The sequence below is a fragment of the Nicotiana tomentosiformis genome, chromosome 2, assembly GCF_000390325.3.
Source record: "Nicotiana tomentosiformis chromosome 2, ASM39032v3, whole genome shotgun sequence".
Lineage (NCBI taxonomy): Eukaryota > Viridiplantae > Streptophyta > Magnoliopsida > Solanales > Solanaceae > Nicotiana > Nicotiana tomentosiformis.
In genome coordinates, this window is record NC_090813.1 from 98,892,436 (window position 1) to 98,915,648 (window position 23,213).

Below are 23,213 nucleotides of genomic sequence, written 5' to 3' on the forward strand. Positions count from 1 at the left end.
TCGTTCGGGCTAACAAATGCCCCAGCAGCTTTTATGGATCTCATGAATAGTGTATTCAGGCCCTATCTTGATGTGTTCGTGATCGTATTCATTGATGACATTCTGGTGTATTCTCGTTCGGAGGCGGAACATGCGGGCCACTTGCGGATAGTATTACAGACCCTTCAGGATCATAAGTTATATGCTAAGCTCTCTAAATGTGAATTCTGGCTGAACTCAGTAGCATTCCTTGGCCATGTGATATCTGATGAGGGTATTAGTGTCGACACTCAGAAGATCGATGCAGTGAAGAATTGGCCGAGACCTACAACACCGTCAGAAGTCCGCAGCTTCCTGGGGCTAGCAGGATATTATAGGCGGTTTGTAGAAGGGTTTTCCTCTATATCAGCACCATTGACTAAGTTAACACAGAAAGCTACCAAGTTCCAGTGGTCTGATACTTGTGAATATAGTTTTCAGGAGCTAAAGAATCGATTGACATCCGCGCCAGTGCTCACTCTTCCAGAAGGAACAGAAGGTTATGTGGTATATTGTGATGCCTCAGGTATAGGTTTGGGGTGCGTATTGATGCAACATGGGAAGGTGATTGCTTATGCATCAAGACAATTGAAGAAGCATGAAAAGAATTACCCGACTCATGATTTGGAATTGGCTGCAGTAATATATGCTTTGAAGATATGGCGGCACTACTTATATGGCGTCCATGTTGACATCTACACAGATCACAAGAGTTTACAATACATCTTCAAGCAGAAGGAGTTGAATTTGAGGCAGCGTAGGTGGCTTGAATTACTGAAAGACTACGATGTCGAGATATTGTACCATCCCGGTAAAGCTAATGTTGTGGCAGACGCTCTCAGCCGTAAGTCAATGGGAAGCTTAATACATATTGAGGCAGGTAGACAAGGGTTGACCAAAGAGCTTCACCAGCTGGCCAATATGAGAATCAGATTGTTGGACTCTGATGACGGAGGTGTTACTGTACAGAATACAACAGAATCATCTTTGGTAGCCGAGGTAAAAGCACGGCAATATGAAGATCCTACCTTAGTAAGATTGAGAGAGGGAATTCAGCAGTGTAAGATTACAGCTTTCAAGATCGGAGGAGATGGGACACTGAGATACCAGGGCCGATTATGTGTACCTAGTGTGGCAGGGTTGCGAGAGAAGATTATGATTGAGATTCACCAGTCCCGATATTCTATCCATCCTGGCTCGACAAAGATGTATCATGACGTTAAGGAGCAGTATTGGTGGGATAACATGAAGAAGTCTATTGCAGAATTTGTAGCCCAGTGTCCTAATTGTCAACAAGTAAAGATCGAGCATCAGAAACCTAGTGGATTGATTCAGAATATAGAGATTCCGACCTGGAAATGGGAGGTGATTAATATGGACTTCATTATTGGATTACCTCGCTCTTATCATAAGTTTGACTCCATCTGGGTGATAGTTGATCGACTTACAAAATTTGCCCATTTTCTGCCAGTTAAGACAACTTACACGGCTGAAGATTATGCGAAGTTGTATATCAAGGAGATTGTTAGGCTTCATGGTGTGCCGGTATCTATTATATCAGACCGAGGAGCTCAATTTACGGCTAACTTTTGGAGGTCTTTTCAGAAGGGTTTAGGCACACAAGTAAATCTCAGCACTGCATTCCATCCGCAGACTGACGGACAAGCTGAACGTACCATCCAGATGCTTGAAGATATGCTACGAGCATGTGTTCTAGATTTCAAGGGGAATTGGGATGACCATCTGGCACTTATAGAATTTGCCTACAATAATAGCTACCATTCCAGTATTAAAATGGCCCCGTATGAGGCACTGTACGGGAGGAGATGTAGATCACCAGTTGGATGGTTCGAAGTCGGTGAGACAGAATTATATGGGCCAGATTTGATTCACCAAGCCATTGAGAAGGTGAAAGTGATACAAGAGCGACTGAGGACGGCACAAAGCAGGCAAAAGTCTTATTCCGACGTCCGACGTCGTGATCTGGAATTTGAGGTTGGTGATTGGGTTTTCCTGAAGATCTCGCCGATGAAGGGTGTTATGCGTTTTGGGAAGAAGGGTAAGTTGAGTCCGCGGTATATTGGGCCGTACAAAATTCTTCGACGAATTGGACAGGTTGCTTACGAGTTAGAATTGCCATCTGAATTGGAATTTGTCCACCCGGTATTCCATGTATCTATGTTGAGGAAATGTATTGGAGACCCTTCTCGGGTCGTCCCTATCAAAGATGTACAAGTTACAAAGGATCTATCATATGATGAAGTGCCAGTGGCTATATTAGATCGACAAGTCCGCAAGCTGAGAACAAAGGATGTAGCTTCCGTGAAAGTATTATGGAGGAACAAGAATATAGAAGAAATGACATGGGAAGCAGAAGAGGAGATGAAGTCTAAATACCCTTACCTATTCCAGAGTGAAGATAACGAGGATGCCGAGGGAAAGAAGGACGCATTATAAGGTGAAACGGCTCTATGAGGTAAGCAATAGCTTGTGAATACTCTTTTTTTAAATACAAAATGGTAATATGCAGATAATGTACATATCCATAATGCTTTGTATAGTCTTGTAAGGCCATAGGTTAGGTTTAACTGCTTGCAAGTTTGGCTAGTGTCCATTTTATAGGGGAAACTCAGCCGTAAATCTCCGTCGGAATCCACAATGAGTTAGACACCCCATAAACCCTTACATTCGAGGACGAATGTTCCTAAGGGGGAGAGGGTGTTACAACCCATATTCGCATACCATAGATCACGCCGTAAGTTAGTCGACGTAAATCCAAGAAGAGATTATCTTTGAGATGATAAGAAGTTAATCCTATTGGTCTTAAACGATACAAGGGTGTATAAGAGTGGTTAACAAGTATTTGAAGTTAAATGAATCAAGGATGTTGTAACCCATATTTTCGGGTAACACTAGAGGTGATTAATTGTCCCAAGAGGTCTTGTTTTAATGTATTTGAATCATATAATATCCGCATCATAAGTCTTGAAGTCAAGCGAGTTATGAAACAAAAGTCGATAAAAGTTGTCGCAACTTAGGTTTATAATTTTACTTAAACTTTAGGTCAAATGTTACTGCATTTTTCTCCCAATGTGCTTGGAATTATGGGGTGATCTACCTATCAAATTAAATATCTATGAGTCTAGTTTCCAACGCATTAAACCATTCGTCGATAGGATCTCGGAATAGAGAGATATTCGCATTTTCGCGAGAGTGCGCCAAGCTGCTCTCTATGGGGCCCACAAAGGCGGTTTAAGACATATGGACATATATAAGATACCTCAACCCCGTTTTAAGTCATTATTTTTCAGTATATTCAGACCTTATAACCCTAAAAACAGTCTCTCAAGGTTCTCTCATGATCCAAGACCCAAACAAAGGGCAAACAACACAAATCAAATGTCGGGAATCCCGTGGCGCTAGTAAGTTTCTTGTTCTTCTTGTTGTTGCTGATTTTTGTGTTGTTCCAGCTCGTGTGGGAGGTTGTTTTAAGTGTTTTATGTCCTGTAAATACACCTTCAAGTTTTTAATATCAACCCTAGGTGATTTCAAGTCTTCTAAAGTAATTCTAGTGCCGAAAAACCCGAATTAATTGCTAGTTTCGCTTCCTTGTTCTTGTGGCAGAATTGAAGGGATATTTCGTGGAAAATTAAGGTCAAATTGGAGTTGTTCTTTCTGTTTAAAGGTAAGGAACCTCTTACTCTATATATATTTAAGATTATCCAAGTTGCAGCTAAGTCGTTGAAGCTAGAACTTGTGAAATATATATCGAAAGGCTTGGTAGTAATGTTGTTGGTTGGTGGACTGTTTTGGAGGCTCAATATGATTATTAATGATGTTGTTTGGGCTGTTTGGTGATTGTATTGACTTGTGGGAAGTCATATAAATAGGGGAGGTGCTGTCCGTTTCATCGTAAAATAGGTTGTGGTCGATACATAATAGTTACGACGCTTAAACGATAATGATAGTGTCATTTGTCTTATTGTAGACTAAGGAGTCGTGACATTTGCATAGCTTGAGGTTGGGCAGTATATACAAGGTATGTGAGGCTATCCCCTTCATTCTTTTGCATGACTCCGATTGTACATAATGTAATGAACGAGCTCCCAAAGATACTCTACTCTTAGAAGCTAGCAGTACTTACATTGCTGCCCTTCTTATGAAACGATTGATATTGATGTTACTTCTCTTATTCTTATATTATCAATGTTGTTGGTAGTTCCTGATTCTTATAAGATTCTTGATGAAGAGTTAATCCTAATAACGTGTACGAAGGATACCGACCTTACGTCACTCCGAAAGGTTCAAAATGTGATTCCAATGAGTCCAGCATGCATCATATATATGTATCTATTTTACTCTACCGAGCCGCGCTATAGTCGGCCGGGTATGGCACCTATTGTGCAACCACTGATCAGTTGGGTTTTACCGAGCTCCACGTGGCCGGGTACGATTCTACCGAGCCCTATGATGGCCGGGTACATTTTACCGAGCCTATTATGGCCGGGTACGATATGATGATGGTGATGCCCACAAAGGCGTATGTTTTAAAAGTTTATGTATATATATGTATGTATCATGTATTTCATGTCAGTAGCCCTCAGAGGTACCCAGATGTCACAGGTTGTATATTCTCTATCCCTGTTTACATTACTGTTCTTACTTATGCTTTCTTGCCTCACATACTCAGTACTTTATTCGTACTGACGTCCTTTTTATTTGTGGACGCTGCATGTCGTGCTGCAGGTCCTGATAGACAGGTAGACGTAGCTCCCCCACCACAGTAGGCTGTCCAGTTCAGCGGTTATTGGCGAGATCCCTTCTCCGGACTTGCCGTGGTCTTGGTATGCATTTTTGTTATAGACATTATGGGTATGTCGGGGCCCTATTCCGGCAATGTTGTAGCACTTATGTTTCTTTAGAGGCTCATAGACAGGTGTCGACTTATGTATGGTTTAGAATGCCTTTTCGGCTGATTTTTGTTGTATAGTCTTTCATGGCATCATGATAGCTCGTACCTTATATATAGTTTCTTAACAGTCTTGTCGTCCCATGTTATGTATGTTCATGACATTATCTTTCATTGTTGGATGTTCATGATCCATCTCTACTATTTATATTGATTTTGTCAGCCCTTAAAGATAATAAGGAAGGTTAGATAAAATGTACGTTGGTGCTCGGCAAGTATGGCCCGGGTGCTAGTCATGACCCTCCAGTTGGGTCGTGACAGAGGCCCTACCGCCTCACCCCAATATATGCGGGTGGAGGTGTAATCCTAATCACAATACCATATATAAACTCAAAGCGACATAGTTTGTCATTACATTTAAGGTCGTAATTTCTCATATCATTGGAATACTTCATGCTCATGCTCATCATGGAGAAACGCAGATCATTATATTAGCACATGCATGGTAAATCAATAAGTCAATTTCAATGGCACATGAGCCCAATTTCTTTCCTTAAGGTTCATCATCATTTAGCATCAGACATCTCGCTTTCATCTCATTATTCACTCACTTGACATCTTGAGGCCATTAGCTAGATTCATGACTCTTGGGGACTTAACAATCAAAGTCATTTACACACATTAATTCAGAAGCATACAACTATAGTTGAAACCATTGGGACATACAACACCTTATAATTCTCATTTAGGCAACGACCACATTTCGTGTTCATACTATCACTTCACAATTACTGTCAACTACTTACAATATCATTATTTCATTGGCTCTCTTGGCCAATCATATGATTCTTATTTCATGGCACAATGACCGTATTTCATATTTCACACTTTCATATCTTTCCTTTCATGGATCATCATCATAAATATCAACATATACAACATTCCGGAAATCACAACTTTAGGTTCATTAGTAATGAAGACTTTAAATACTATGGATTTCTTTCGAGGAAATGGAGTAAAATGATTGGCAATCGAAGCACAAGTTAAAATCATAAACAAGTAGCACATCATTTATTCTTGAAATACTTTTTCCCAAAAAGGACAATACACAATTTCCATTCACGAATATGTAAGAATGCAAAACACATTGAAAATACTCACTAAACATAGCATTATCTAAAACAACCACATATGGGCATCACTTGAGTTCATAAGCTTTTAGGTAATTCTATTTTCAAAGTCAATTTTAGAATAGTTGAATCGAAACTCATTTCATTATCTTTCTCACATCATCTCATTTCATTGGCACCATTGGCCACACTTTATATCCCCAATTCACTTATTTCACTTCCAACCATCTTCATAGGTTATCAACAATATGATATTTCCAATAAACACTTTAGGTACACATTTGAGCAATTAAGAGTCTTATGCACATTGAGACTTCTTACACAATTTGGCATAATAACCTTCACTTGAAACACTACTTGGAGTCATAACATTTTTATACCCAACTCATGCTTTGAACACATTCTCGAAGGATAATATCATATAATAAGAGTATTCGGAATACATTTTGAACATATACCTTTCAACACAAAGCTTATTCGGAATAGTTGATTTATAAAGAATAACTCGGGACTTACAAGAGCATCATGGAATTCAATTCTAGGAAAGAAGTTTAGCCAATATACCTCGCTTTGAGCTTTCATTAAATTACTACAACATTTCGAAAATTCTAGCAATCCCAATCTATTTTGAGACATAACAAAATTGAACCATAGTTAGGAATATATTCATGGTCTCAGCTCATTTGAGCATTTTATCAAACACTAGGTGTGCAAATTTAACTACAAGGTTCTTCTACAAGATTTCTTTCACTCCACAACCCAATCCTTACTTATTTGAGCTCAACAATCTTCCCACAAACCTTATTGGTACAAGCATATATAAATAATACTCTTACACCCAAGAATTATACTCCTAATCAATCATCTTCTACCCAAATCCGAAATTGAAAACTAGGGTATGAAACCTTACCTCTTAGATGGAGAACATGAGAGATTTCTTGTTGGAGTTCAAGGCTTGAGCAAGATTTGATGAGCAAGACACTTGAGCTTCTTTCTCTCTCTAGAACACTCTCACTTCTCTCTAAAAATATCAGGTTTTAGCTCAAAAATAAATTAACCCTTCTCTTTACCCGGCCTTGGGGGTATTAAATGAGCTCCTACGTGCGAGGCCGTGCACCTGGGCAAGTGGCCGCGCACCTGAGGCAGAAACTCTCAAATATGCGCGGACGCGCATCTGGCGTGCATATGATACAGGTCCAGTAAAATGGTCATAACGTTCTGTAGCAATATCCAAATGACGAACAGTTTGATGCGTTGGAAACTATACTCAAATGGTTTTAATTTGATAGGTATATCACCACCTAAGTCATTATATTGAGGGAATTCTATTCATTTGAAGTTGGGTCTTGTGCTAATTGAAACATCCTTTCCACTTAATATGTCCAACTTGTTCCACATAAGTTCTTGCCAATTCCAAAACTCCTTAGTATATTCCAACACACCTTAAACATACATTATCAATTCAACATGATGTGGATATATCCCATAGGTCTCCTTTAATACTCAAATACGTTATTCCCAAATACCGTTGGCGCAATTTTAAATCTTAAATCATAAGAAAACTTTTACGGGGCCTTACAACAACTAGCTCGTAAGAAGTCCCCATCTCAACCTCTCGGGCCATGGCGGCATGGATACTAGAGTGCAACCATGCAAAAAACCTCCACACTCTCTCTCTTCATCAGTAAGAAGTATCATAAGTGCATGGCGAGACAATTCAGAGAATATCGCCTCATAGTCGGTCACTAATATCTGACCCTGGTGGAGCTGCTCAAACATAAACCATAACTCTTCCCTCTGAGATGGTAGAATATACCTATCCAATAAAAGGCATGTAAACTAATCCCAAGTCATGGGAGGAGAACCTGCTGGTCTGCTGAGAATATAGGACTTCTACCATCTACGGGCCCTGCCCTACAGCTGGAAAGCAATGAATTCCACCCTGTGGGACTCTAATATACTCATGTTGTGCAGTCTGTCCCTGTACCGATCAATAAAGTCCTGTGGGTCCTCATTTTGCTCACCTCCGAAGACTAGGGGGTGTAGCCTAGTCCATCTGTCCAATAGCTTCTTGACGAGCGCAAAACACGCACTTAAATATGCTCGCTAGTCGAATATAGTATAATATAATATTGTATCCACAAGGAATAGATTTAAACAGCATTCTTGTAGTTTATAGCTTGATTGTTATCCAAGATGATCAACAGTTGAGATTTATGTGATTAAACTAAAATTAACTATGAGTCTAAACTATTGACTAATGATAATTGACACAAGTAATGAGCAAAGAAGGTTATCAATAAGAGAAGATAGGGTTTAGAGGATAGGTGCAAGACATATGTTTGGGATTTAACTCTAGATAATTCACTTCTAATATTCAAGTGAGTCTATCGAATCTTGGTTATTAGTTCAATTGTTTAGTAGAAACTCCTCTCTCGATTAAGTCTCAACCTCACAAGATGAACCAATTTTAAGTACGTAAAGATATATATGAATTCGTAGTGGATTTGTCTTTAGGAGAACCTCTCTCGATGTTACACCCCATATTTTCGTACGTGAAAGTACGCCATAAGTAAATTGATGGAAGCTCAAAAATGAGATATTACATCCCGCATTTTCGTGTGTCAAAGTTTCATCGTAAGTTAATCGACGTAAGTTCGGGGATGAGATTTTTTTGAGATTATAAGTATTATGCTATTTCAAACATATGGTGAGTAAATTCGTAAAGGAGAGAAGGTAAGCAAATAGAAGAAAATGAGTTTCATTAAAGGTTGTCGATTTGGGATCAAATACGGGCCGAGCGATAATACCCGATATTTATGGACTAGTACCATACAAGGTACCATATGGCTATGATAGTAAGGTGTATAAAGTGTATTAAAAGTGAGTAGTATTTTATGTAATTTGAGATAATTCTTAATTATATGGATAATCAGATAATTATTAATTTTAGTGGGAGATTAATAATTAGTGAATACTTAATTAGGATCTTGGATTGGATAAGCCTAAGAGGCAAAAACGTGGCAGCAAGTAAGGATTAAATAATGACTAAGCAAGTCTTGAATGCTATTGGATAAGATTATTAAGCCAAGAACATGGCAGTAAAGAGTTAAGTCATTGTGACTCATTGGTCTTGACAAATAGGTGGACGTGGATGCTTGACAACATAATGGATCTAAATTATAACACGTGTCAACAAGAGTTACACGTAATCATGGAAATTGAAAACAAGTAAAACTATCTCATTTTCTATACTACTACCAGAATATTAGTATAATTCATTCAATTATCAATAACCTTACATCATAAAAAGCAAAATAATATTAACCACCTTTGAAAATGTTCTAGCACTATGCTCTAAAGCCTCTAAATAACTTTTGTTACAACGCTTTACCAAAATAGCCGGCATGCTATGTGATTATGATTGAGGCGTGGAAGAGATTGTTCATGGATACAAGTAGAAAGTTGGCCTTAAAGGTATGTTAAGGCTATCCCTTCTTTCTTTTTGGCATGACCCAAATGATACTGAAAGAAACGAGCAAACGCACAGTTTCCATAAACGACTCTATTCATAGAAATATTAGGGGTGTCTATATTCTTGATTCCCCATGTGAATTATTATTATATCTTCTGTTCATGGGTTTCAGAAAAATACGTATTTGATAAAATTTATCCGACAAGCATATTATTTTTATGACATTCCGAGAAAATCTTATTAAAGTATTTCTTAAGGCATATTATTTTTATGACATTCCGAGAAAATATAATTAATATATTTCTTATGCATATATATATATATATATATATATATATACACACACATATGGGAAAAGGTTATGGCGTTATATATGTACCACCACCTGATCAGCTGGTATATGTTGATGATTTGCCCACAATGGCCGAAATGATATGATGGGTATATATATATATATATATATATATATATATATATATATATATATATATATATATATATATATATATATATATATATATATATATATATATATATGATATGGGAAAAGGTTATGGCGTTATATATGTACCACCACCTGATCAGCTGGTATATGTTGATGATTTGCCCACAGTGGCCGAAATGATATGATGGGAAGCCCTAAGAGGCTTGATGATGTTATGGACACATATACCTATGCATGCTATGACATTTATACGCATATGCATGACATTATATAGATGAAATGATTCACAGAGCTATGCAGACGTACATGTCGAGTCTTTTACCCCATGTTTCTCTCATGTCTATTATTTACTGATTCTCATTCCTTACATACTCGGTACATTATTTGTACTGACGTCCCTTTTGCCTGGGGACGCTGCGTTTCATGTCCGCAGGTCTCGATAGACAGGTTGAGAATCCTCCAAGTAGGCGATTAGCTTAGCAGAAGATATTGGTGCACTCCATTTGCTCCGGAGTTGCTTGTTTGGCCAGTATGATTTAGATGTGTATGATTTGGTATGGCGGGGCTCTGTCCCGACCTTTATAATATTTATGTACTCTTAGAGGCTTGTAGACATATGTCGTGTACGTGAAATATTGTACGGCCTTGTCAGCCTATGTTTTGAGTTTATAAATGATCATGTTGGCCTATTAGGCCCGTATGTCACGTGTATATGATGATGTAATAAGAAAGATATGTTATGTTGGTACTCGGTTGAGTAAGGTACCGGGTGCCCGTCGCGGCCCATCGGTTTGGGTCATGACACTCGATTATCCTCCTATCTAGGTTTAATCATCAATTCAATTAGCCTCTTCCGATTACTAAGAAGAATTAATGAATTCAACCAACAACATAGAATGCAAAAATCTCACAAGTTATGTCTCTCTCGATTACATGAACTAATGAATATAGATGCAACGATTAAAACATCCAAAACGATTCAATACATAAAACTAGAGTTATAATCCACAAACAAGTATCAAAACACCAAATCCATCAAACCCTTAAGAGAACTACTCCATAGATATGGAGTAATTCATCACTCCTATAAGGCATAAAATATATAATTAGTGCAAAATACTAGCGATTAAAGCTCAAACTCAATTAAAGTGCAGTAAATTGGAGTGCAATAAGCGACTAAAATACGAGATTGTAGTCTACCATCAATACCCCACACTTAAACCATTGCTCGTCCTCGAGCAATCAAACTATACTTTATAGAGACACGACCTTTTTAAACAACTCTCCTAACTCATTACACCAAGAATATTTAAAATAGACTAAGCACAATAGTGTAACATCCTTGCCTCAAGATTTGACTCACAAGGACCACATATTTTTTATAATCCGCTCACTTACTCTAACGCAGAGGTCAACGACATTACCTTTCCTTCGTGAATCAAGTGCCCTCACACAACAAAATAGAGTAGTTCCATATACAATAAAAGTTAGGAACAATTAGGAACTCAAGATAGAAAGAATTTACTCACTCTTAGAAACAACATTCATATGCCACAAAAGATGCACCATAGACTTGCCCCTAGTGTACTACTCTACTAATCTGAGCTCATTCAGTCAAGGATCAAGTAGGACTTTAACTGGTTGTAATGTAGGCTGCGGGACAGGTAGGATACATTTAGATATAAGAGTGACTACACCACCCTAAGCACTCTTAATACATATAATTTAACATTCAAGACCCCACACTTATGTCAAATCATAACTCGACCTTCACATCAATATATATCAACTTTTATTTCTTTAAGCATAATTACATCAAAGGTTACCACTTATCAAAGAATATTTTTCACAACAGTACAACTATTTTTTTTCTTTTCTTTTTCAATTCAAGTGGCTCTTACTTTTTTTTTCAATACAGTGCACCTTTGTCCTTATTTTCTTAGTTCCACTCAAAAGACAAACCAACCACACCATACTTCAACTTTTACAAAGTTTATAATAATTTCAAGTGCTCATAAGGGGTACAAGGTTCAAAAGATGGTCAATTCAAATAAATGGGTAAGGCTTGTAATGTGGTTGGTAAAGAAACAGGATTACAGACTCAAAGGAATTAACCAAGATATATTCAATTAGGTAGGTAAAAGCATATAACTGGCTCAATAAAGAAATGCCTATATTACTTCCAAGACCGAATACAACTATTATTTCGCTTTGCAAACACACGGGGCAAGTTCTAGACATCAAATGCAATGCACAGAATAACACTAAACCTCTCACACACATGGCACATAACTCACTCAGGATCAGACTATCAAGACACTCTAGTCAAAACAGTTAAGCAAAGTCAAGATTATATAGTTTAAGGTACTTATACAAGAGTCAAAAATTGAGCCTAAGCATCACATCTAAAGCACTCACTATTCTCAAGGTACAATAAAGTTAAGAGATATTGCTTCCAATTTAAATCATAGCACAAGATTTTCTACACCTAACAAAAATAAAAACTAACTGCACCCGGTTCAAACAAAACCCTTGGAAAAGAATTGCAGTACAAAGAAAAACCAAGGGAGAATTATTACACTACCTAACAAAAGAAAATCTTTGTCTTTTTCCTTCAACTTAAATCCCTCAATAAACCCGTCGAATGATATCCATCGTCGGGAAAAGTCGAAATTTTTTCAAATTTTTATGTTTTTTCCAAAAAAACAATTCTCTACTACTACAACTAACAAAAACAAAAACTAGAATTAACATACATACAACATACAAATATCCCCCACCACACACTTTAAGTTGTGGCATGTTACCATGACACACAATTAAAAAGCATAAGGTAGAGGAAACTTCCTTGAATCTCTAGTCGGGGTCTGAATCAAAGTCGGCTCCATTCCACGCACCCGAACTAGTGAACACATCCACGCAGACAACTTCTTCTCAGCCTTCTTGGGGTACACCCTACACTTATCTTTTTCACTAACAACAACCTTTTCTTTCATGCCCTGCACTTTCCACTCAAAACTTGCATCTAACTTCTCTTTTTTCAACCCCGTTTCTACATTCATCTCGAAAGTTATGGTCTCATCACCCACTCTAAGCATGAGTTTTCTATCATGTATGTCTAATATTGCTCTACCCATTGCTAAGAATGGTATTCCTAGGATTAAGGTGGCCTCCTTATTCTCCTCCATCTTCACCACTATAAAATCTACAGGAAATACAACTTATCCACCCAAATTAAGACATATTCCACTATCCCTTCGGGTATTATAGTTGTTTGATCTGCCAGCTGCAAGGATATTGGTGCACACCTTATCTCTCTGATCTCATTCTCCAGTTTTCTATAAACAGACAATAACATTAGATTAATTGAGGCAGCATAATCACATACAGATTTATCAAAGTTAAGAGTGCCTAAAGAGTAAGGTATCGTAAAACTCCCTGAATCTCCATACTTTTGTGGGAGTTTATTTTGCAATATTGCACTGCAATGCTCTGTGAGCTTGACCACTGAGGTTTCCTCTATCTTCCTATTTTTTGTAAGGATCTCCTTCAAGAACTTGGCATAAGCTGGCATTTGGGAGAGAACTTCTATGAATGGCAGATTTACATTAACCTGTCTCACCATATCTAGAAATTTCTCAAACTGCTTGTCCAGCTTTTCTCTATAGAGCTTTTGGGGAAAAGGTAGAGTATACATGTGCTTGCTCTCTTCATTAGATTCCTCCCTTCTCGAAGTTTCCTCCCTCTTCCTTTTCTATACTCCCTTCTTGCCTTTCTTCTTCTTCTTCTTCTTCTTTTTCAGGTATCACCTCTTGTTGGATTGGAGTGGGATCTTTCAACACTTGTCCGCTTCTCAAGGTCACACCATTTACCGTTTCTTTGGGATTCTTTTCAGTCTTATCTGGCAGAGTACCTGGGATTCTCTCAGACAATATAGTTGTAATTTGTCCGACTTGTCTCTCTAAGTAACGCAAACTTGTCCCAAGTTCTTTGATAGCTGCACCATGAGTATCTTGCCTCTCATCCGTTTTGACAATGAATGACTTCATCAGATCCTCTAACCCAGATTGAATTGGCTGTTGAGGCTGAAACTGCGACCTCTGTTGATTTTGGAAGCTTGGGGCTCCCTATCCTTGAAATCTGGAGTTATTTTGTTGCCATGCATTTGCTGTACCCCCAGGTGAACTCCACGAAAAATCGGGGTGCTTCTGACCCATTGCATTGAAGTTATAATTACCCACAACATTAACTTCCTCAATTGAGGCTTGACACTCATGAGTAGGGTGTCCTCTTCCACATATGTCATATGCTGCATGAAGCTTACTTTGTAACGAAGCTATGGTCAGCTTCCTTATTTCTTTGGCCATGGCATCAAGTTGTACCTGTACAGATGTGCTAGCATCAACTTGGTGAACACCAGTTGATCTTCTTCTTTCAGCACTCTCAGAGGACCACTGATTTGCATCTTTAGATAACTCATCAAGAATAGTGACTATCTCCTCTGGTGTCTTCTTCATTATCGGGCCTCCAGCTGCATTACTCAATATTTTCCGTGAGGCTGGTGTCAATCCATCCCAAAAGTCCTGGAGTTGCATCCAGAGTTCAATTCCGCTATGTTGACACATTCACACTATCTCCTTAAACCTCTCCCAAGCTTCAAACACAGTTTCAGTCTCATTCTGGCAGAAGTTATGGATTTCTCTTCTAAACTTTCCAGTCTTAGCTGAGGAGAAATATTTAGCAAGAAATTTTCTGGTCGTCTCCTCCCATGTTCTAATTTATCCCTAGGGCAAACTTCGAAGCCAGTGCTTTGCATCATCTTTGAGTGTGAAGGGGAATACCCTTAGATAAACTGCATCTTATGACACACCATTGTATTGAAAGGTGTTCATAATCTCCTCGAAGTCCATCGGATGATTGTTTGGATCTTCGTTCATCTTTCCTCGGAAGACACAACTGTTTTGGAGGGTTTGGGGTAACCCTTTCTTTAACTCGAAATTATTGGCTGCAACTGGAGGTCGTCTCACACTTGATAAGCCTTGGTTGTAGACCGATCTAGCATAATAGCCAAGTGGTCTCCCAGCACCGGGAGCTATGTTTCTGAACTGGTCTGGAACCAAAGGCTGATTCTTAGCAATTCTCCGAGCCCTCTCTTCTTCATATGCAATATGTGCATCTCTAATAGCTGCTTCCTCCGCATCCTGTGCAACGTTTTCTCTTTGCTAGGCTACCTCTCTTGCAGCCAAATCAACATTATCATCATTTCCGACCATAATTTCTTTGGTTGAGGATTGCCCAACCTTCCCTATATTCTCGGGGAGATTTCTTTCCTTCCTCAACTGTCCCAGTTGTTTCTCGATTTCTGGTTCGTATGGTAGCAATTCCTTCCCGGAAGATCGAGTCATGCACCACTCTAAACCTGTAGCCTGCGCACAATCAAAGAACACCCAAACGTAAAAAGAGAAAAATAAAATAAAAAAATTCCTGAATTAGCACTATAAACTATTTCAAACACTATTGATTGTCAATCCCCAGCAACGGCGCCAAAATTTGACGAGCACAACACACACACTTAAATATGCTCGCTAGTCGAATATAGTAATATAATATCGTATCCACAAGGATTGGATTTAAACATCATTCTTGGAGTTTCTAGCTTGATTCCTATCCAAGATGATCAACAGTTGAGATTTATGTGATTAAACTAAAATTAACTAAGAGTCTAAACTATGGACTAATGACAATTGACACAAGTAATGAGAAAATAAGGTTATCAATGGGAGAAGATAGGGTTGATAGGATAGGTGCAAGACAAATGTTTGGGGATTAACTCTAGATAATTCACTTCTAATATTCAAGTGAGTCTCTCGAATTCACTTGGTTATTAGTTCAATTGTTTAGTAGAAACTCCTCTCTCGATTAAGTCTCAACCTCACAAGATGAACCAATTTTAAGTACGTGAAGATATGCAAGAATTCGTAGTTGATTTGTCTTTAGGAGAACCTCTCTCGAATATCCCTCTATCTAGGTTTAATCAACAATTCAACTAGCCTCTTCCGATTACTTGGAAGAATTAATGAATTCAACCAACAACATAGAATGCAAAAATATCACAAGTTATGCCTCTCTCGATTACATGAACTAATGAATATAGATGCAACAATTAAAACATCCAAAATGATTCAATACATAAAACTAGAGTTATAATCCACAAACAAGTATCAAAACACCAAATCCATCAAACACTTAAGAGAACTACTCCATAGATATGGAGTAATTCATCACTCCTATAAGGCATAAAATACATAATTAGTGTAAAATACTAGCGATTAAAGCTTAGACTCAATTAAAGTGCAGTAAATTGGAGTGAAATAAGCGACTAAAACACAAGATTGTAGTATACCATCAACACCCCACACTTAAACCATTACTCGTCCTCGAGCAATCAAACTATACTTTATAAAGGCATGACCTTTTTAAACAACTCTCCTAACTCATTACACCAAGAATATTTAAAATAGACTAAGCACAATAGTGTAACATCATTGCCTCAAGATTTGACTCACAAGGACCACGTATTTTTTATAATCTGCTCACTTACTCTAATGCAGAGGTCAACGACATTACCTTTCCTTCGTGAATCAAGTGCCCTCACACAACAATATATAGTAGTTCCACACACAATAAAAGTTAGGAACAATTAGGAACTCAAGATAGAAAGAATTCACTCACTCTTAAAAATAATATTCATATGCCACAAAAGATGCACCATAGACTTGCCCCTAGTGTACTACTTTACTAATCTGAGCTCATTCAGTCAAGGATCAAGTAGGACTTTAACTGGTTGTAATGTAGGCTGCGGGACAGGTAGGATACATTTAGATATAAGAGTGACTACACCACCCTAAGCACTCTTAATACATATAATTTAACATTCAAGACCCCACACTTATGTCAAATCATAACTCGACCTTCACATCAATATACATCAACTCCTATTTCTTTAAGTATAATTACATCAAAGGTTACCACTTGTCAAAGAATATTTTTCACAACAGTACAACTATTTTTTTTTTCTTTTTCAATTCAAGTGGCTCTTACTTTTTTTTTTCAATACAGTGCACCTTTGTCCTTATTTCCTTAGTTCCACTCAAAAGACAAACCAACCACCCCATACTTCAACTTTTACAAAGTTCATAATAATTTCAAGTGCTCATAAGAGGTACAAGGTTCAAAAGATGGTCAATTCAAATAAATGGGTAAGGCTTGTAATATGGTTGGTAAAAAACAGGATTACATGCTCAAAGTAGTTAACCAAGATATATTCAATTAGGTGGGTAAAAGCATATAACTGGCTCAACAAAGAAACGCTTATATTATATCCAAGACCGAATACAACTATTATTTCGCTTTGCAAACACACGGGGCAAGTTCTAGACATCAAACGCAATGCACAGAATAACACTAAACCTCACACACACATGGCACATAACTCACTCAGGATCGGACTATCAAGATACTCTAGTCAAAGCAGTTAAGCAAAGTCAAGATTATAAAGTTTAAGGTACTTATACAAGAGTCAAAAACTGAGCCTAAGCGTCACAGCTAAAGCACTCACTATTCTCAAGGTACAATAAAGTTAAGAGATATTGCTTCCAATTCAAATTATAGCACAAGGTTTTCTACACCTAACAAAAATAAAAACTAACTGCACCCGGTTCAAACAAAACCCTTGAAAAAGAACCGTGGCACAAAGAAAAATCAAGTGGGAATTGTTACACTACCTAACAAAATAAAATCTTTTTGTCTTTTTCCTTCGACTTAAATCCCTCAAGAAACCCGTCGAATGATATCCATCGTCGGGAAAAGTCAAAAAATTTTCAAATTTTTATGTTTTTTCCAAAAAACAATTCTCTACTACTACAACTAACAAAAACAAAAACTAGAATTAACATACATACAACATACAAATATCCCCCACCACACACTTTAAGTTGTGGCAAAAATAAAATGATCCGAACTCGTTTCTTGAGTGAGGATTGAATGATGAAATCTTTGTGCTTTTGCTTCTCCCCCACCTCCTTAGCTTTCTTAGGTCTTAGATGTGTCCAAAGTCCCAAAAATAATATTTTTTCATGTATATATAATAAGTAGGGTCGTGCCCAAACGAAAATACCTTTTCCTATGCGAAATAGGACAATTACTCTATAAAATTTGTACAGGCGTGCTGCATGGGGAAACGCACCAGGCGGGGCGTTAGTGGGAAACTTTAGAGAGCTAATTCTGACGGGCAGCCAAAATTTGCACTAGCGCATCGCACAGTGCGTCGCATTAGTGCAAATTTCTTAGAGTACGGATTTTGCTTTGATTTTGACATCTTGACTTGGTCCTTGATCCCCGAACACGATCCCGGCTTAATCCCTTGGGATTTTACTCAGACTTTAAAGCTCAAAATAACTCAAATTTATTCCGTAACATTTACATCACTCGGAATCACTCCTACAAGGCATAAAACACATAATCAGTGCAAAATACTAACGATTAAAGCTCAAACTCAATTAAAGTGTAGTAAATTAGAGTTTAATAAGCGACTAAAACACGAAATTATAGTCTACCATCACTTATGCGGCTCGCTGGACGCAGCTGGTTTGGGCTCAGGAATAGCTGCTGCTACTGGCTGGGCCCCGCCCACGGGTAGTGCGCCCGGGGTCTGATATACCACAATTGCATGCCCAAGAGCCTGAGCAGTAGGGGTCTGTGCTCCCCCTCCCGCCTGATATGTGCCTGGGTCTGCTGGAAATTAACAAGCCTGAGTCATAGTATCCATGAACCATAGCATACGGCCCATGACCTTTTGAAATCCCGGTGCGGACATAAAATCCACCGGGGCTGGCTCTGCTGCAGGCACCTCACCTTGCTCCTCAATAATGGGATCCTCTACTGGATCCGCTGGTGGCATAGCTGGAGCAACCCTGGGATGTCCTCGTCCTCTACCACGGGAGGGAGCCCTCCCTCGGCCTCTGCATCGGCCTCTAGCAATAGGGGGAGCAGCTCCTCCCTAGTCTGGAATATCCGCTGTGTGCGTTCTCACCATCTGTGAGAGAATAAGAGAAAGATTCTTAGTATAACATCAACTGCATGATAGGAGATGAAGAAAGAGTAGTTTCCTAATACCGTATAGCCTCTCGAAGATAGGCACGAACATCTCTGCACCGATCTGAAAGACTCTATTAGGCCTGCTCATAACTTGTGAGACCTACGTGAACCTAATGCTCGAATACCATGTTGTCATGACCCAATCACTCCTATAGGCCGTGATGGCACCCAACGTTATCGTTAGGCAAGCCAACAGTGAACTAACCATGTGATTGTTTCTTTTACAGTTTATAAATAGTTGATTTTTAGTTATTGAATAAATAAAAAATGAAAAATTAAATAACATGAGAAATAGACAGTTTTAAAAGCAAATGAGATGAAGTAAATAATCAAAAATCATCAAGTGTTTACTAGCATAATTTTCAAGACCTGGTGTCACAAGTATATGCGCTACTAGTAGAATATACAAAAATACTAAAATACTATGTGAAATAAAGTAGACAGAAAGTAAAAGCAAAAGAAAGACTTCGGTTGCTGCAGAACGGGCTCGGAAGGCAGCTCACAGCAAAGGCTCGAAGTATCAGCAGTGCATGTCGGGATGATAACCAGATGCACCTGCCTCAGATCCTGCACGGTTAATGCAGAAGTGTAGCGTGAGTACATAAACTACATGTACCAGTAAGTATCTAGTCTAACCTCAAAAAATTAGTAACGAGGGGTCGACTTCCACACTTACTGTGGGCTAACAATAAAATACCGAAATTCTAAACAGGCATGGGCTATATAAATGATAATGAAAACTCAATAACAAGCAATAAATAAACAATTCTTTCACTGATAGTATATCCCAAATCAATTTCCATCATTTAACAATTTAACCTCTCAAGCCAATAAAACGATATCAAGAATAATTGGGCTTCAAGTATTATTACGCACGAATTATGACGAGGTCGTACGACCCGATCCAAAATACATATACATAAACTGTGTGCACTGCCGAGGGTCGAATGACACGAATCATAGATGCATCTATTAACCTGCCAAGGCGAACAACCCGCTCTCATGAGAATAGTGAAATTTGCCTCGCTCACGAAAATGCTTGCGACGCGAGTGAACATAGATTTCTCAAAGTTATTATAAAATTCTTCAATTCTTTCCAAAAAATAAGAAGTCTCAACTGAAAACTTTAAATCTTAAAATCCTTAATCTCAGCTCTATTCAAGATAATTAATATGCACAATCAAATAACGGTGTCAAAAAAACATGATGTAAACCTAAGACTACCCGCTTACAAGGTTAGGCAAGAGACTTACCTTGTTCTCAAGTCCACTTCCGATCCACAAATATGCTTTAAATCCTCAACTCGATGCCACACTACTCGAAACTAGTCAAATGTTATATAAAGTAATTAATACATGTTCAAAAGTTCATATTCTAACTATTAGAGTGGTTACCCAACCCCAATTAGAGGATTCCTAAAATTCATCCCCGGGTCCACGTGTCCGGATTCCGAAAATATTCGAAGAAAGTTGTTACCCATAAACTCACGAACCCAAATATATAATTTTCACTTAATTCCATAACCATTTTCGTGGTTAAATCCCATTTTATCAAAACCTAGGTTTTTCATATAAACCCATGATTTTCACCATTTTACATGTTAACATCTACCCAAAATCTATGTTTTAAACTCATATTGTATAGAAATTACTTACCTCAAATGACTAGGTGAAAACCCCCTTCCAAGAGCTCCAAAATCGCCCAAAGGATGAATGAAAATGAGTCAAAATAGCCTAAGTCCCGCATTAAATGGACCATTCTGCCTTCAACGATTTTCGCACCTGCGGAGGGTTAGCCGCTTCTGCGGAAAAGTCATCGTAGATGCGGCCCTTGCCCAGTTGTCCTACATCCGCTTCTGCGGACCACTGGATGGTTCAGCTGCTGCTCCTAAGTCCAAACTTGGTCCGTGCCTAGTTCGATTAACACCCGAGGCACCGCCCAAACATACCAACAAGTTTGAAATCATAAAACAAACTCGCTCGAACCCTCGGAATGTGTAAAAAAACATCAAAACTAAGAATCTCACCCCAAACCAATTCGCATCAACTTATGAACTTCAAGTTCTTCCAATTTACTTTAAATGCGCCGAAACATACTTAAACTACTCAGAGTGACACCAAAGTTTGTGTGCAAGTCTTAAATCGCCATACGGAGCTATTCCCAGGCTCAGAATCCTAATTGGACCTCGATAACACCAAATCCTATTTCAAACCAAATTTAAAGAACTTTAAAACCTTCAATGTGCCAACTTTCGATATTAAGCACCGAAACGCTCCCGGTTCATCCAAACCCCGATATGAACATACGCCCAAGTCTGAAACCACCATACGAACCTATTGGAACCGTGAAATCCCGATTCTGAGGTCGTTTACTCAAAATGCTGATCAAAGTCAAACTTAGCCCTTTTTGCCTACCTTAAGGAACCAAGTGTTCCAATTTTAACCCGAACCCTTCCAAATCTTAAACTAACCATCCCCGCTAGTCATAAAACAGTAAAAGCACATACGAGGAGTCTTATTTAGGGGAAAGAGGATCTAGAAAGCAAAACGACCGGTCGGGTTGTTATATTCTCCACCTCTTAAACAAACGTTCGTCCTCGAATGGGTCTACAATCATACTTGGAGTGCTGAATAAGTGTGGATATCTGCTCCGCATGTCCTCCTCGGCCTCCCAAGTCGCCTCCTTGACTGGTTAGTCCCTCCACTGAACCTTTATTGCAGAAATCTTCTTGGACCTCAACTGGCGAACCTGCCTGTTAACAATGACAACTGGCTCCTCCTCATAACCTAGGCTCTCATCTAGCTGAACCGTGCTGAAGTATAACACATGCAACCATTCGTCATGATACCTCCAGAGCATAGATACGTGGAAAATCGGATGAATCCCCGATAGACTGGGTGGCAGGGCAAGCTCATAAGCAACCTCCCTAACTTGTCTCAACACCTCAAATGGGCCTATAAACCTTAGGCTCAACTTGCCCTTCTTCCCGATTCTCATGATCCACTTCATCGGTGAGACTTTCAAGAGAACTATCTCGCCCACCATAAATGATAGATCACGCGCCTTCTGATCTGTGTAACTCTTCTGTCTGGACTGTGCTGTGCTAAGTCGCTCCTAAATCAACTTTACCTTTTCCAAGGCATCCTTCACCAAATTAGTACCATATAACTTAGCCTCGCCGGGCTCAAACCATCCGATGGGTGAACGACATCGCCGACCATATAAAGCCTCAAATGGAGCCATCTCGATGCTGGACTGATAACTATTGTTGTAAGAAAACTCGGCCAAAAGCAAGAATCGATCCCACTGCCCTCCAAAGTCAATAACACATGCTTTGAGCATGTCCTCCAAGATCTGAATGGTCCGCTCTAACTGCACATTGGTCTGTGGATGAAAAGCTGTGCTGAGCTCTACCCTGGTCCCCAACTCACTTCGTACTGCTCTCTAGAAATGCGAAGTAAACTGAGGGCCTCTATCTGATATGATGGAAACAGGCACACCATGCAACCGAACTATCTCCTGATTATAACTCTGGGCCAACCTCTCTAAAGTATACGTGGTCACAACTGGAATGAAGTGTGATGACTTGGTCAACCTCTCGACAATGACCTAAACTGCATCAAACTTCCGCAAGGTCCGCGACAACCCAACTACGAAGTCCATAGTAATGCGCTCCCATTTTCACTCAGGTATAGTCATATGCTGGAGTAGACCACCTGGCCTCTGGTGCTCATACTTAACCTGTTGGCAATTTAGACACCCCGAGACATACTCAACTATGTCCTTCTTCATCCGCCGCCACCAATAATGTTGCCTTAGGTCGCGATACATCTTCGTAGCACCTAGATGAATAAAATACCGAGAACTGTGTGCCTCTTCTAGAATCTTTTCCCTCAGCCAATCAACATTAGGAACACATAGACGACCCTGGAGTCGTAGAACACTATCCTCGCCGATAGTAACCTCTTTGGCACCACCCTGCAGTACCATCTCTCTAAGAACTAACAAGTGCGGATCATCAAACTGACGACACTTGATATGCTACAATAATGAAGACTGGGCAACGACGCATGCAAGAAC

General features: G+C 39.0%; 1 protein-coding gene across 1 annotated transcript; it reads right to left on the reverse strand.

Annotated features, from left to right (window-relative positions):
- Positions 1–13,182: 13,182 nt before the first annotated feature.
- LOC138905308 (uncharacterized) lies at positions 13,183–13,674 on the reverse strand. The gene has a single exon (XM_070193819.1). It carries the CDS (start codon positions 13,672–13,674, stop codon positions 13,183–13,185), a length of 492 nt encoding a protein of 163 aa, XP_070049920.1.
- Between the last annotated feature and the right edge of the window lie 9,539 nt (positions 13,675–23,213).

What these genes read in the sequence shown, in the direction of transcription:
- LOC138905308 (XM_070193819.1), bottom strand. Translation starts at nt 13,674, where the DNA reads ATGTATACTCTACCTTTTCCCCAAAAGCTCTATAGAGAAAAGCTGGAC.